This window comes from Phoxinus phoxinus (assembly GCF_949152265.1).
Source record: "Phoxinus phoxinus genome assembly, chromosome: 19".
Classification (NCBI taxonomy): domain Eukaryota; kingdom Metazoa; phylum Chordata; class Actinopteri; order Cypriniformes; family Leuciscidae; genus Phoxinus; species Phoxinus phoxinus.
Window position 1 is genome coordinate 26753662 of NC_136894.1, and position 15735 is coordinate 26769396.

The following is a 15735-nucleotide window of genomic DNA, read 5'->3' on the forward strand; positions in this document are numbered from 1 at the left end:
CACATGCATTTGTGAGCATTACCATTTTAACAATAGCTAAAATATGAACCAGAATAACGACTACCTCCTAACCAGATGTTCAGTACATTTTAGCAGCAGAGGTATAGAGCAGTTCACGTTATATACATCTAGAAATGCTGACATGTCTTAGAGGTTTTAAATAAAGATGAATTTGGGAAAGTGGTTGTCCATTAGTTGGTTTTATCTGAGTTTTACAGGGAACAAGACTGTAGTTTGATTTACGGCTGCAGCTGACATTCATTCCACACTCAAATGTTTACAACTCATTGCAAGACATGCAGATAATTCTGCACGATTATTTTGATCAGTGTAATGTATGATCAGCTGCTCTATGGCTAGCCCGGAGGATAATGGCTTTAGTTGTTGGTACTTTCTTAACAATGACTTGTCCATGTTGTGCCTGTTATTATTTTTTGCTATAACTGAAGCGCTTTTTATCAACTTACCATTGTTGGAACCTCTGAACGCAAGCCCAAAATCGTCTCTCTTCTTGAGCCTTTCAAATGTAGCTTTTGTGACTGTTTTGTGTTCTCTTCAGTTGCGTCATGTTCACTTTGTCACTTGTTTTGTACCTTTACCTGCAGAGTTGTTATTGTGGTTACACTTTATTTCGATAGTCCATTCTACTAACAATAAGTAACTATGCACTACATGCCAGCTAATTTGCACTGATTTGTTACTTAATGTCAACTAACTCTCGTTAGAGTATTAGTAGACCGTTAAGTTAGGGATAGGGCCCGTACAATAGGTTGATACTTGCAAAGTTAGTTATTGCAAAGTCCCTTTAAGGCGAGTTATTTCACTCGGCGGCCATCTTTGAAACGCCTCTCGGGTAGCTATTCTAGTGCAAGCACTCTCTTTAAATGGAGGAACATCAAATTCTCCAAAGCTGTCACCAAGTTTACGATTAAATTTTATATTTGAAATCACCAATGAAATCTGACAACAATTGTCTCATAAATTTTGTTTCTAAATGCTCAAATCATCACAAAAACTGCATTTTCAGGTTGGAGCAGCCAATGCGCATGTAGTCATAAGCGCATGTCTCAGAACACTGACTGTTTTATAGCAAACTTCTAACAGCAGCTGCAGTGAGGCAATGACTTTACCAAGTGGCTCTTTTATTTAGAAGGCGGGACTTATTCCGCCATATTGCGTGGCACTTTCTCCCATAGTAATACCTTACGGTGAATACCTTTGCTTTATATACAAATCATTCATTCCATACAGTAATTATCTAAAAATATTGCCAATGGTATTTTAGCCAAACCACATATTATTGCTTAAAGTGAATTGACGTGTGTGTGTTGGTCCAATGAGGTTGAACTCAGCCTCGGCCTCACTCTGCACTGAATCACTGCTTCATCTCACATTATTATTCAATGACCCTATCTCTTGGGAATGGCCTTTGTTGTCATCCTGTATGGGAAAAGCTTTTTGGTTTTATCTTGGGCTTATTGTTTGTGGTGTTGTTTATCAAGGTGACCAATGATAACCTGTGGCAAGCAGGATGAGGCCGAGGGACCTGCACACCTCACCGGTCCCGAGTTTGTCACGGATGAGCTTCGGAAGCATAAAAGGAGGTGCGATGACAGTGATCGACTGTCCACAGTCTACTAATAGTCTACAGTCTACTCTAGGGAGTTAATTGTTAACAATTAATAGTTAGTAGAAAGTCTAAAATGTCAATTGTAAATTGTAACCTAATAATCAGTCACTCCTGCCAAGACAGGCTGAACCAAATGCATTTTAATTGTGACAAAGATCCCTCCACAAAATGCAGAACCCAAATTGATGAGTCGTCCATTACGTCTGTCACGTGACAAATGAACGAAAGACTCGGAAGGTTAAATTATTTATGTTCCCTGTAAATTATTTTGCGTGGATGTGGATGTGGATGTGTTCGGGGAATTTGCCTGTTAAAAATATAACATTTAAAGCCCCTTAAATGAACGAAATTACTCGAAAAAATATTTGTTCATTTTGATGAACGAGATCAAACAAGAGAGTCAGTAAAATGATGTGACCTTCCCATCAGACATGCTGTCACATCAATGCCTGAAAATTCCTCAGTTCTCCACCAGAGGTCTCTCTGTCCATCACATCCATGCTGACAGCTTGTACAGGGAAATAAAAAAGATATTGTCAGATCAATCACATATACACTAAAGAGTATGAGTTACCTTCAGTTTGCATTTAATTGTGTAGGCATAATAATATTATTAAATTACATGAGTTTTTTGTCTGATCATGTTGCGTAATCATAAATGATTGATTGTTGATATTCTGATAAATTAAGCAGCAATGGCACATGTATAGCACATTTCATTGACAACAAGTACTACAGTGTGATGTGTTGTTCATTTGAAGATAGTTGTACCCAAACCAATCTTAAAGTTCTCCCCCATCCTGTTTTCTGACTCATCTTTATTATTAACGCAGCAATGAAACAGTCATAGGAGACCTTTTGTGGGTGGTGTAGTGGTTAAAGATCCAGATCAGGTTGGCAGCTTAAATCCCAGAAGGGGGAGTTTCACGAAAATGTTTCATGATAATGTCAGGTTTTTCCATGTGACCTGCAACACTGTAAATCACTTTGGGCAAAAAAATGTGCACTAAATTATTAGTCTGAACAGATAATGCAGTTCTCTGAGGTACCTTGTGTTGTTCATGACACAGTTACCAGGAGCGTCATGAGCTCATACCTTGCAGCAAATAAGCGTGTGCTCAGCAAGCACAGGAAGGTCACTAATTAAAGCTAAGTGGCCTCAATCAGGCTGCTACTAACTGTAGTTAGTTTACATCATTTTATTTACGGGTGTTTCCTTGCAATGAAACAGACTTTCTACTCTTCCCATCCACAAAACACTGTTTTTTCTTTGTCATAAATGGTATGCTTTAACACTTCCTCAAATGAACTTGCTTCAACATGTTAGGAGGATTTTAAGGGAAGGTGGCAGTTACATACAACACAACTTGAGAAAATAAGCCTTTCTTGGCATGTTTACCTTGTAAATTAGATCCATTCACTCTTCAGAATGGATCATATAGGGTTTATTGTGAATATCTGTTGTTGCAAACTTTAGTACTAGTATATGGAAAATGTTCAAAACCCAGTGAACTTGTGTCAGTGCTTCAGGGTTTATTTGGCACTTACCATAAAAAATATTATATTATATAAATTATAATATTCAATTTTTATGTATATTATAGCCTAGCTATTGGTCTCAAAAAGTCGGTTAATTAGTGTACTGTGCAGCAATGCTTCTGAACCATGACTGACCCATAATTCACCTCACAAAGATCATTAGCTATGTTTCCATCCAAATTTGCGAATTTAGCTTATGTGCAAAATTGGAATAGGCCTATTGCATAAAACAGCGCTTCCATTCCATGTGTTCAAGAGAACAAAATCAATTTCCGTCTAGATTAACTATAGACCCGATATGAGTAACCCACTTATAGACAAAATAATCTTGAATTTGGACATGCCGTTTATGCCAAAATAGCTTGCGAGATGTGTGATATTCCATCATGTAAGCAAAGTCAACAGTGATTACAAGGTGTTTGATTTCATTTCTTCACTCATTTAATTTCTTTGTTATAATTGATGACTAGTCTATTCTTGGGTTTACGTCTATAAAATTTTCACTGACAGCCCAAAGTTTGCCTTGTTTTAGCCTAGATGCCTAGGCTGTGTTTGGACGACTATTAGACGTCTTTTAAACGCAAAATTGCAAATAAACACGAATTTCTTGTCGTTGTCTTATCACAGCAGTGCGCACACTAATGAGACATTTGATAAAGAGGAAGTCCTGAAAATAACATCTTCTCACATTAAATCACGTAAGAAATTAACGTGATTATGTGAATATGAGACTTTTCAGTTTATACCATCTGCATTTTGCTGGATTATCATGTGGCGATAATATCAAACAATTTTGAAAATATCGCAGCATTTGTAACTGCTCGGGACAGGCTCAGATCACGTCGTTGACCTATCATACTAAACAAGCATCGCTGTCCACAACAAGTACCGATTCTGCCGTGATACAAGGTTTTTATCGCAGACCTTGGAAATCTGTCTGCAACATCAAAATCCAGCCAAAAGTTTGCCTTTATGCCTGGTACACGTTGTACGATTTTGGCCTGTCCCAGATTAAAGATGACCAATTGTGACCAAAGATAGCCTGCGATCATTTTCTGATAGTGTCATAAATTTTGCCTGATCATCTCACAGTGTGTTTGCTGCTACGACTTACGTCTGCTGACTAGCCAATAAAAATGCAACATGAAATTGTGTATTGATCAACGCGACATGGCTCAAAACTACTTAACTCAAGCTCCATTTGCAAAATTGGCCTCTTTTTCCCACGACCATATTCTAGTTTTTCGCTTCCTCCTCTTTTTTCAGCGCACATAAAAAACACAATTGCCAAAGTGCGATTCATCTTGCTGTATTTGTTCACCACTAGCGCATGCTGATGACGTTTTATTCTTCTATACTAACTTGCGTCGTAGCCTACGATTCAATAGTTGTCATCGTACAGACTACATAGATGTCGTACCCAAGTTTATTAGATCCATGTCGTACAGTGTAATTTGTAATGATCTTATAGGATTGCAGAAATCGTCTGTAGCAGGCATTAGTCCAGTTATGCAATCACATCCTATGTTAAGGCAAATTCATGTGTGTGTTTTGTTGCACATTGAGAGATTTCTACTGTAAATGTGTTTCCATCGTAGTTCATGCGCATTATCGGATACAAAATGTGTCCTCAATTAAGGTCAGAGGTTTTTTTAGAGCACTTGAAACAATGATCTTCTTAAAGCAATTATTACCAGTTGTGACCATAATGATTACATTATATGGAAAATTTGGCAGTGGTGCATGTTGATTCAGAGTTGGCGTCATCTAAAGTCTTCGCAGGGGTTGGCGTCATCTCCTCACAGGTGTTAGGTCATCTGAAACTTCGTAAGAGGCTGGAAGCCAAACTGGAGCTGGAAGGGCATCCCGAGGTAGAGACAGAAAAGCAAATGGAAAATAATTAGCATAGCTGCTGTTCATTACATTTCAACCAAAAGCATCTGATATAACTGGAACACAAGGTTATGCGGTACATTATGCAAATGCTTGGCTAAAGAGATGCGTCTTTAATCTAGATTTAAACTGGGAGAGTGAGTCTGAGCCCCGAACATTATCAGGAAGGCTATTCTAGAGTTTAGGAGCCAAAGGGTTGGGAAATGCAAGACATCCTATAAGATCAAATATAAGAACAACACTGTCATGAGAACATCACCATCAAAACTTTCATCAGTTTCCTCACTTTCCTTCTTCCGTTGCTCTTTGTGTCACCTGTGACGTCTGCTCCACGGATTCACCTGCTCTAATTCCTTAACGGGATTGCCGATTCCCCGGATATCCACTTAGAACCTGATTAGGCGAGCTCAACTCATTAGCTCTGACAAACCAATTCAAAACTCCTCAACCCAAAGCCAAAGCACAGACCCCCTTCCATTAAGCGTTCACCAAACCATTGACCCTTTTAGACATCGCTTTTTGACACATCAAGTGTTAAACTTGCTCAAATGTGATCAAACTAGTGTGAAATGCTTTGAATATGATGTTGAAGCCCATATTACTCCAAAATGATAGGTGGTAGAAACAACACTGAGAACTTTATGATAGTTGTAAAGATGTTCTTCAGGAATCAACCATATTTTTGTTCATGCCACACACTATCCATCCCTTCCTCTGTCCTCTGCTTTCTGCACTCACTCTTGCCTCGTCTTTCGACCCCATAACCTGATTTTCCATTCCAATCGGTTTACCTGTTCCTTGCCCTCCCCTTTCCTTCTCTCTTTCTCTCTCTCTCTTACCCTTTCTCTGCTCATCTTTGGGCTTATCCTTTCATCCCTGATCTCCTTCATCCCCTCCAATCCTCATCTGTTCCTCTCTTGCAGAAGGGGAAGAGAAAGAGAGAGTTTTTCCACAGGTAAGTTGCGTCCAGTCTGTTGGAGGAACCTGTGGGAGGCAGAGTGAGAAAGACGATTGAAGAGATATCTTGTGGACTAAGCAAAATAGAGACTGGTACACAGAGAGAGAGAGAGGCTTTGGAGTTATTGAGGAGAAAGGGAAGACGCTTTTTTTTGGGTAGACAGGTGAGTTTGTTTTTTAGTTTGGTCGTTCATTAGCGTGTGTAAGAAAATTGTTTATAGCGAACGAATACAAACCTTGTGCATTGCGATGAACTTGAAGTCATATGCCTAAAATGCTGTTTTTGATTCGCCATGAATGCAGAATGCACGGAAACGCTTTGCTTTATCTGTGCACGTTCATGCATTTTGCACACATATACAGATTAAAAAGCCTGCATTGTAAGAAAATGATTTTTTCGACAGATTTCCTGGAAGTAGTTCCCAGAACACGCTATCACGAAAGGTTAATCTGCAACTTTTATAACACACATTGGGATGTTAATGTTGGTATTTCAACCGTCACAAATGCATCCAGCACTTTCAGGAGGTTGAAGCAAAGTTTGTTAGCTAATGAAATTCCTGTGGTTTTTCATTTCTAAACGGATCATATTGTCGTCGGAACTGGCAAAAGTTTGCACATTTGTCTCTTTGTAGGATTATGCTAAAGCTGCTAGTAATCAAATACACCTTAGAAATCTTGAGATTCGCCAGGTCTCATTTCATCTTGATGAACTTTCTTACGTGTACACATACAAATCCCCAAGTCTTTTCTTGCCCTTTTCCTTGTGTTTTGTCTTTGATCTCCCTACCTCGGGTCCCACCTGATCCCGTAGTAAAGAGCAGTCGGTAATCGGATGACAGGAGATTTGATAAGCCACCCCCAACAGCTCCTGCACAGGCTTAAACCTTTCTTCTAGCCTTGACATCAATAAAACAACAGCTCTCAGCAAAATCTGAAGAGACATCACATAGTAATCTTGTAACTATTATAACATATCATAATTTGATCATTGGCAGCACAATGCAAGACACAATTCTGCAGATCAGTTTCTACAGAGCACGAGGCTCTACTTCTTAACTGTGAATTAAGTTCATTGGGATCTCCGTAGTACAACAAGGCTGATAATTCCTCGTCATCTCTTCTGGCCTCCCACTGAGAGGTAAATTCATATGGCGGTAGACTAGCAACCAAATATTGCAACTTAGGTTGATGTACATCTGCATGAAACATTTGCAATATTTTATTTCAGGCAGCATTACAGATCTTGACATTTAAAATCTAGACATTCTCATTGGTCAGGTGCAGACTTACTAAGTCAATGTCAAGCCTCAAGATATGTTTATGGGTAATATTAGATGTGGCTTACTTTACAATATTTTTGTTATTGTTGTTGTTGTTGCTTTGTTTCATAAATTGCATAATATTTTATAATAAAAACGAAAGGATTGATTTGGAAGTTTGCTTGCGTTTGCTTTCACTTTGGTGCTATTTTCTTTATTACAATTTTTGAATATCAATATTGAAATTGGAAATTTCAATAACAGATTCTCAGTATCTATGACAGTAAAAGTTGAAATGCCCAACAGCACTGTTATGTAACGCTTAGCATTTAGCTAACATTACTGAACATTCAATTGGATTTTGCTTATCTAACTGCCTAGAGCTCCTAAATGACAAACCATATTGTTGTTCCACAGCTTTTGCAAATCTGTATTCAATACTGTCTACTAAGCAGGAAGAACTTGCTTTTTGAGATATTACATGAAAAGTTCAGACTTAATTGGTCTCCAGTGAGATATTGGCTGAAAGGTTTTGTATGAAATCAATATTCGTCAGTACTAGGTGAAATCATACATCTTCAATATTATTAAAATGGCTTCCACATGCCTGATGACGTAATAGTCACATACAGGGCCTATAGTTCAGATTAATCCAGTCATGTTATTTATTTATTTACATCTACTTGATTACATATAAGACCATTTTAAGAAGAATTTTGATTTTCTGATTGCTTCTAGCTTGTGTGGGTAAGGACCCCGATCAACAGCAGCTATGGGTGAAATGGAACAGATGAAAAAGGAGGCCGAAGGCCTGAAGACACAAATCGAGGTGACACTATATGAGACTAATGCAAACAATTTAAACAATTAATAATGAAATACTAATATTACATGTTTGTTCCCCTTCTAGGCGGCTCGCAAAGCAGTCAATGACACAGACATGGCCTCGGCCGCTGCTGGGGTGGCCCCGGCCCCTCGGGTCCAACTCAAGACCAGGAGGACCCTCAAAGGCCACCTGGCCAAAATCTACGCCATGCATTGGTGTACAGACAACAGGTGAGAACATTACTATGGGTCAAATCAAAGTATGAATGATATATTATGGCTATACTGTACTGTAGTCGAAGTATTCATTCATTTTTATCAATTTGGCCTCCAAAAGTACATTACAGGGATGAAAAAAAATGATCTGACAGAATGTGAAATATATTAGTTTTAGTTGTTGCCCTTGTTTGTCACATGATCTACTCAACCAGGATAATAGCTCTCACATTGAATTAAACTGCATCTTGTGGTCACCTTGAATTAGCTAATTCTTAGTTAGATCAATTATCAGGGTCGGTGACCTGAAACAGACTTAAGCCTCAGTGTTTTCAAGAAGGGACTTAACCATGTCTAGGGTTAAACTGCAGTGACAGCAAAATCATGTTTTATTATTAAATCAGTATGCTTGTGAGATTTAAAAATGAAAAAAAAAAAAACGTTTTACAATGAGGGATGGAGTATATTAACTGGATATATGACCAATATCCTTTCATCCTGTTGTCTTACCAGCCTTTCTTTGCTTTGTCTTTCATTGGTGTCTTTAGGCTAATGGTCAGTGCATCACAGGATGGCAAACTCCTCATCTGGGATTCTCACTCTGGAAATAAGGTGAGTCTGACTTACTCAAATACACTTTCAAGAGAAGATGGGGAATCATAAATATATTTAAGCTGTATATACCAGCAAGTAATCTCTAAATATTTTGAGGCTATACATCATAATGTTGCCATTTTGTTCTCAGCTTAATTAATGAATGATGCATATTTTAAGCCTCTTGAATGGGCCATTTGATTTGACATTTTAAAATATCTCTCTAACTTCTAATAATACACAGGTATTGTAACCATGACGTTTCAAAAATGTTCATGAGTTTTGGCTGTTTATTTACACAACAACGTAGTTTTGGGGGCGTGAAAATGCTAACTTTTGAAAACGTGTTTTAAAGTGCAAGTATTTGAAAACGGTGCCGTTATTGTCTCAGTGTAAACTATAAAAATGTGAATTTGTGAAAACGGTGACGTCATGCGCATGCATATTATGTGTTCAGTCTATAGGCAAATAGTGTTTCTTAACAAAGTGGCATCGCCAACTACTGGCCTGGCATAATACAGCGCTTTTAGTCATTTTCGCAGATCCCTGTGAACGGGGATCGTTTAGACAACATTGTCGTCTGTACACAAAACTTTTCAAAAACGCAAAGTAAAAGCTTATTCAATTTTTAGTACATTGTTGTCTTGTAAACGTACCCTAGTCAACTTTACAGATGAATAAAAACGTCCAGGTGAACAAAGATATTTTATTTAAAGGTCAAGTTTGAAATTTTTGTTGTGAAAATACTTTCTCCTATTAAAGCTTATGTGCAAAAACAGAGCATGTGATTTTTGCGTATAGTGTGGTTTCGGTTGTACAAATTTTTTACATTTAAGTACAAAAGTTATTGACGAATCATGACATTTGTCATGAATGAATCATGAATGTGGCACTTTAAGAATATGAATTTGTTTTTAACAGTTTCTGGCAGGACAGGATCTGTTTAAGCAACAAAACCTGGAAAACATATTTGAGAACAGTGATTATTTTGCAATTACATTTGATGGTGCAATTCTGAATACGTTCAAGGAAAATATTTAATATTTGCCTCTTTCTTTAGGTCAATGCTGTTCCCCTCAAATCCTCATGGGTGATGACCTGTGCATATGCTCCTTCTGGAAACCTTGTGGCCAGCGGTGGTCTCGACAACATGTGTACTGTCTACAACTTGAAGACACCCGTAATCAAGACCGTGAAAGAATTGGATGCTCACGCAGGTAAAGTATATCGAAAGTCATTAGAAAATATATTCTTTCATGTGTCTGTTATGTAATTGTGTCTCTCTCTATTTTTTATAGGTTACTTGTCCTGTTGCCGCTTCCTCAGTGACAATGAGATTCTCACCGCCTCTGGTGATACCACATGGTTTGTGCATGTAACTTTTACATTTAAAAGGATAGTTCACCCAAGTATAAAAAATCATTTTATTACAGTTTTGTATGAGTATAGAGTGACTTTTTTTTAAGGGGCTATATGTAGAATTCAGAAACCCTTGTTATTAGCGACACCAGTGGCCGTTAAGTGAATTAACGATATTATTGCTTGCGCTCACACTCGAGCACACGTAACGTATATAAGAGGCTGAACGTGATTCAATGACCCGATATTTTCACGGCAAAGTTCTTTTTCGCTCTTAGCTTAGAAGTAAAAAGAAGTTGGAAATACCTTTATAGTGAGTGATATACTGATATAAACGAACATCCAGACGCCGTCCATGCTGTTATCGCCTGGCTTCCATTTATTTAAAGAGGCTGTATTGTATGTAAAAATGTTCATGTATTCATCGCTTTTTTTATTGACAATGTGTGAACAGCTTGTAACAAAATTTAAAGGGATAGTTCACCCAAAAATTTTAATTACCCCATGATTCACTCCATCCTAGGTGTATATGACATTCTTCTTTCAGACGAATACAATCTGAGTTATATTAAAAAATGTCCTGGCTCTTCCAAGCTTTATGGCCATTCACTGCCATTATAAAGCTTGGAAGAGCCAGGAAATGTTTTTATATAACTTAGATTGTATTCGTCTCAAAGAAGAATGTCATATAAACCTAGGATGGCTTGAGGGTGAGTGAATCATGGGGTAATTAAAATGTTTGAGTGAACTATCCCTTTAAAGTACGAGGCCTTCCCCGACTTCCTAGGTTGCCTATAAAAGCCTGTAGACTGATTTTCATGTGAAAGACTCGGGACGTTTTGCCAGGAAAATCAAAAGGATGTGTTGTTCACGCTCTCCCCGAGACCCTCTCTTCCGTTCTAGAACTAATTATCTGGCTAAACTGACAAATATTAAGACATTTACACAAAACTGGATTGAAATTAAAAAATACCTTGATGCTACTTGCATGCAAATTGAAGGTCATGTTATTTTTTAAAAGCAGTATGTATTATAATTTGCTGCAACCTTCATTTAGCCAAGCAATTGATAAACATATCCATAAAAAACAAAAACATAAAAAAGTTAAATGGTGCCGTTCTCATCTCACAAAATGTTAAGCTGTATGCATAAGACGCAATGCCATTTTTGCTCATAATTACAGTTAGGGCTTTTTCAAAATGCTATAGACATTTTTGCAGCTTGTTGAGGAGAGGCGTACTTTTTTACTCAAAGTTATTTACACTTACAGCCAGGTAAAAGATGAAAAAAAATCCATAAACTTACAAAATGTGCTCCCAATGATATCTACCGACCAGAATATCATAGGCACCAGAAAGCCCACTCACGTCTTCAAAAATGTAATAAGCATTTGTTTAGTTTCTATTATTATTATTAATTTTATCCTGTTTTTTTCCCCCCAGTGCACTGTGGGATTTGGAGACTGGAAAGCAGACGACAGTTTTCCTGAGCCATGTTGGTGACTGCATGTGTCTGGCTCTGTCCCCGGACAACAACAGCTTCATTTCTGGTGCTTGCGACTCTCTGGCCAAGCTGTGGGACATCAGGGATGGCCAGTGCAAGCAAACCTTCCTGGGTCACACGAGTGACATCAATGCCATTTCAGTGAGTTTAAGGGATATGTTTGATGCACTACCAAGAAATTAGAGAAAAGGGCATCGGTTTTAATTTTTTGCCAGTAATTTCCTTCTTCGTTGATGATGCTAACCTTCTACCAGTTTCAAAGATTTGAGTTTTTACAATTGATAAGAGAAAAGCACATAAATGGATTCACCAAACTGTGTCTACCTCTTCAGTTCCTCCCCAGTGGCAACGCAGTCGTCACAGGCTCGGATGACTGCACATGCAAGATGTATGATCTTCGCGCTGATCAAGAAGTGATTTGCTACCAGGATGCCGCCCTGAACAGCGGCGTTACATCACTGGCTCTGTCCATGTCTGGCCGCCTCGTCTTTGCTGGCTACGATGACTTCAACTGCAATATTTGGGACTCGCTAAAGGGCGAGAAAGTGGGTAAGTTTAAAGAAAGGAGCAGCGGATGGAGAGAATAATAAGTGCTGATTAATTAAGCAGTTAAGTCCCTTTGAAACAAGTCAAATCAAACTCCATCAAGCAGTTATTTTCCATGTAGGCAATTTATGAGTAGAAAAATCTAGCAGGGATGTGATTTTGCATTAGTGTTAAGTAGGGGATAATGTACATACACAGCCAGTTGTTCTCTCAAAATAACCCCGACAGGGTGATGAGGAGGTCTTGATCAGCCTGAAGGGGGGGTATTTTAAGAGAACAACCGGCTGGATGTACATTATCCCGCTTATTACACGGCTACTAGCCACAAGTAAATAATTAGACACAAAATATTGATCCGAGTTGAAATATTTGATTAGCTCTTTAAACGCAAAGCTTCCGCGGAGAGAGCAGTTGCTAGCGCGGCAAGTTCAAACTAGACAGACATTTAAGAGATACGGTATACAGTCATACCACTTATTACAGAGCATTTCGCCACATAAATAATTATGGAGATAAGAGATAATGATTTCAGATTAAACTGTTTTAAAACCGTACCTGTTTGTATCTTATAATCCAACAGTGTACAAAACAATAGTCACAAAATGGCAGTAGCTGCGTTTGTATGAAACAAGAGAGAGCGAGTCCACGATACTGGATGGCATAATTAAATAACTGTACACAAAATATTGATTTGACTGAGTTTTAATTTTCTATTAGCTCACCAAATGCAAAACTTCCATGAAGAAAAAACGTTCCTAGCAGGCATATAGCACTGCTGACTTCAGTAACCCGGATGAGCCTGCGTTATCTGTTTTGAGCGGTTGTTATCTGGGAATAACTTACCGCTGGATGGCACTATTGACCAATCAGAATCAAGTATTCCACAGAGCCGTGTAATAAGGCCCCGATATACTCACAGCAAAGCTCTTTTTCATTCTTAAAAAGAAGTTTGAAATACCTTTGCAGCTGTATACTTTTAGCGACTGTATACTTTTTGCAGCTGTATACTTTTACGGTGCTGAGAGCGACGTTTAGATGAATATGGAAATATGTGCTGTACTTTCCTCTCAGTAACCAAATAAACACCAAACAAAAATGACAGCGGTGAGAAAACAGCAGTTAAGAAAGCATCTGATCATAGCGATGTGGATATGTTTGCACTACCTCTGCAATTTGGCACTCCAGTAAAGTCACGTTACGTTTATTTTTATACCACTTTATAGAATGTACTGCTTTAAAGCAAGCAGCTTTACAGTATTAAACATGGGGGGGATATCTGCTAAATTTCTGCCAAATTAGGCAGAAATCGCCTAATATTACACCCTGATAGCACAATCTTAAACGTCTATTTGATGTCTGCATTTACATCTGCAAGATGTTTTTTTTTTTTGAGTGTTTGCTCATCTTAAATACGTCTCTAGGACGTATCCTGTCAGATGTCATTTAGACATTTAGAAGATATCTTTAAGATGTTTAAGATTTATAATGTATGTAAAACTGCTTTTTCGAAGACGTTTACCAGATGTTTTTACACAGCAGATGCCTTCCAGATGAACAGATCTTTAGCAGACATCTTACAGACGTAGCTGTGCTATCCGATACTATAATCGCCACAGACCAATATTAGTTCAAAGGTGTTTACCAGCCGGAGTGAACTTTTCCAGACATTTCGCTCTGGAAAGCTGTTTCGAACACCTGAAACGAAGTCTAAAAAATGTTGTCCGGATTTTGTTCTAAATGACACGCAAGATCGTTCTTCAATTTCGCTTAAAGTGGGCTACATCGGGGGCTTTAAGTCGAGGAAGTCTTCTATAAAGTCGGCATGAAATGAAAATTCACCCCATCTATTTCTATATTATAGATTTTATTGTTAACAATTTATCCAAAATTTTTTTACCTCATAATTTTAAATCAGAATGTCATAACTTCATCTTCCGGTAAAATGACAGACTTCTCTCTGCTGACGTATGCCAGACTCCTCTAATAATTGACTGCGCTTAAACCCCGATGCTGAAAGCTCATGTTCGTCTGCCTCCACTTTTGAGTCTTTTTTCTGCCTCCACAACAAGCAATGCATAAAAAAAAGTCCCCACCCTACATTTTTTTCTTTTCCGATAATCCGTTACACTCAGATTTATGTCACAATACCTACCAAATTCATTTTCTCACTTCCTGTCTCTCTTGTAGGCGTGTTGTCTGGCCATGACAACAGGGTGAGCTGCACCGGAGTACCAGCAGATGGCATGTGCGTTTGCACTGGCTCATGGGACAGCTTCTTGAAGATTTGGAACTGAGCTGGACCCTGAAAACAAGATGAGAAGAGGATAAGACAGAAAGGATGAGTAAAGGTTGAGAGAGAGGATGAGAAATGAGAAATTTTAAGCAACAAAGTGTCTCTCTCACACACACACACAAACAAACAAACACACATCTGTATGTGTGGGATTTCTGGGAAGACTGGATTTTATTAGAATATTTACATGGAATATTTAATTGTAAAAATGTAAGTTACAACGAACACAGGAATGCAGTTGGCATTATTGTTAAAATGACAATCTCCTCATGACAGCAATACTTTGACTTGAAATTATAGCGTTTGGCATCTTAAAAATGAGGAAAATGAATAATCATTCAAGAATAAAAAATATAGTTTTTGTCTGTTAAAAATCCTCATCATTAGGTGAAAGTTTGCATGACTATTTTTATGTATTAGAAATGATGATAGAATGCAGAAGAAAATGTACAGTGACTTTTCCCAATAACCCCACTGACCGTCTGAGATCTGATGGCTCTTTGATGCTGTTGGCAACTTTAATCTGGCATACAGTTGCATTTTAATTTCTAACTAACTTCCCGAAGTCCAAATGGCACATTATGCTAAAAGAGAAAATGTCTGTATTTACTTCTTTCATCTTTTTGTAGGGCTTTTACATACAAGACAGTTCCTCTTAAATTGCAGTGATTACTCGAATTCCTTTCTAATAAACATAGTATTCTGCATTAAACGATATTTTGGTGTGTGCTATTTGTGTCTGTCAAGCTGTTATGTCCAATAAAATAGGTGTTTTATGATTTTAGGGCATTTGAAGTAATTGATAAAAAAAAATGTTGGGATCTTGGCATCATTACTGTGTAAAATACATCTAAAAACTATTTTATTGTGAAAACTTTGCACTGGGCACTTATTAAAGAATAGGTCACAGAAAGAAATATTATTGGAAAGGAAATCTAATTAACCCACAAAACTTTGTTTTAAAAAAACGTTTAATAGCAGGATAAAGTTCATAATAGGAAAAAAGAAAGATATCTGACGCTACATTGTAAAGAAAATATTATAATAATAATTCAGCCCATGCAGGAGAATTGAATGTTTAGTTATCCAGGTCAGAATTTGTTCATTGGCAATTTCTG

At 37.8% G+C, this 15735-nt stretch overlaps 1 protein-coding gene and 1 long non-coding RNA gene across 4 annotated transcripts in view; both read left to right on the forward strand.

The window, feature by feature from the left end:
* LOC306986670 overlaps positions 1 to 15735 on the forward strand; it is a 392716-nt gene that overhangs the window by 204494 nt on the left and 172487 nt on the right. The gene's annotated exons all lie outside the window — the stretch shown is intronic.
* Positions 5016 to 14736, forward strand: gnb3b (guanine nucleotide binding protein (G protein), beta polypeptide 3b). Of its 3 annotated transcripts, none has more exons than XM_079590433.1 (9): positions 5016 to 6017; positions 8020 to 8110; positions 8192 to 8337; positions 8871 to 8934; positions 9977 to 10133; positions 10215 to 10281; positions 11718 to 11919; positions 12111 to 12327; positions 14512 to 14736. In XM_079590433.1, exons 2-9 carry the CDS (start codon positions 8054 to 8056, stop codon positions 14616 to 14618), a joined length of 1017 nt encoding a protein of 338 aa, XP_079446559.1. In that variant the 5' UTR covers positions 5016 to 6017; positions 8020 to 8053; the 3' UTR covers positions 14619 to 14736. The 3 variants fall into 3 exon arrangements, with proteins under 3 accessions (XP_079446559.1, XP_079446558.1, XP_079446560.1); XM_079590432.1 differs by having other exon boundaries at positions 5940 to 6183; XM_079590434.1 differs by lacking the exon at positions 5016 to 6017 and adding an exon at positions 6893 to 7160.

What these genes read in the sequence shown, in the direction of transcription:
- gnb3b (XM_079590433.1), top strand. Translation starts at nt 8,054, where the DNA reads ATGGGTGAAATGGAACAGATGAAAAAGGAGGCCGAAGGCCTGAAGACA. An exon ending in GCCTGAAGACACAAATCGAG is followed by an intron (nt 8,111 to 8,191) that starts GTGACACTATAT and finishes TTCCCCTTCTAG; the next exon opens with GCGGCTCGCAAAGCAGTCAA. An exon ending in GCCTCTGGTGATACCACATG is followed by an intron (nt 10,282 to 11,717) that starts GTTTGTGCATGT and finishes TTTTCCCCCCAG; the next exon opens with TGCACTGTGGGATTTGGAGA.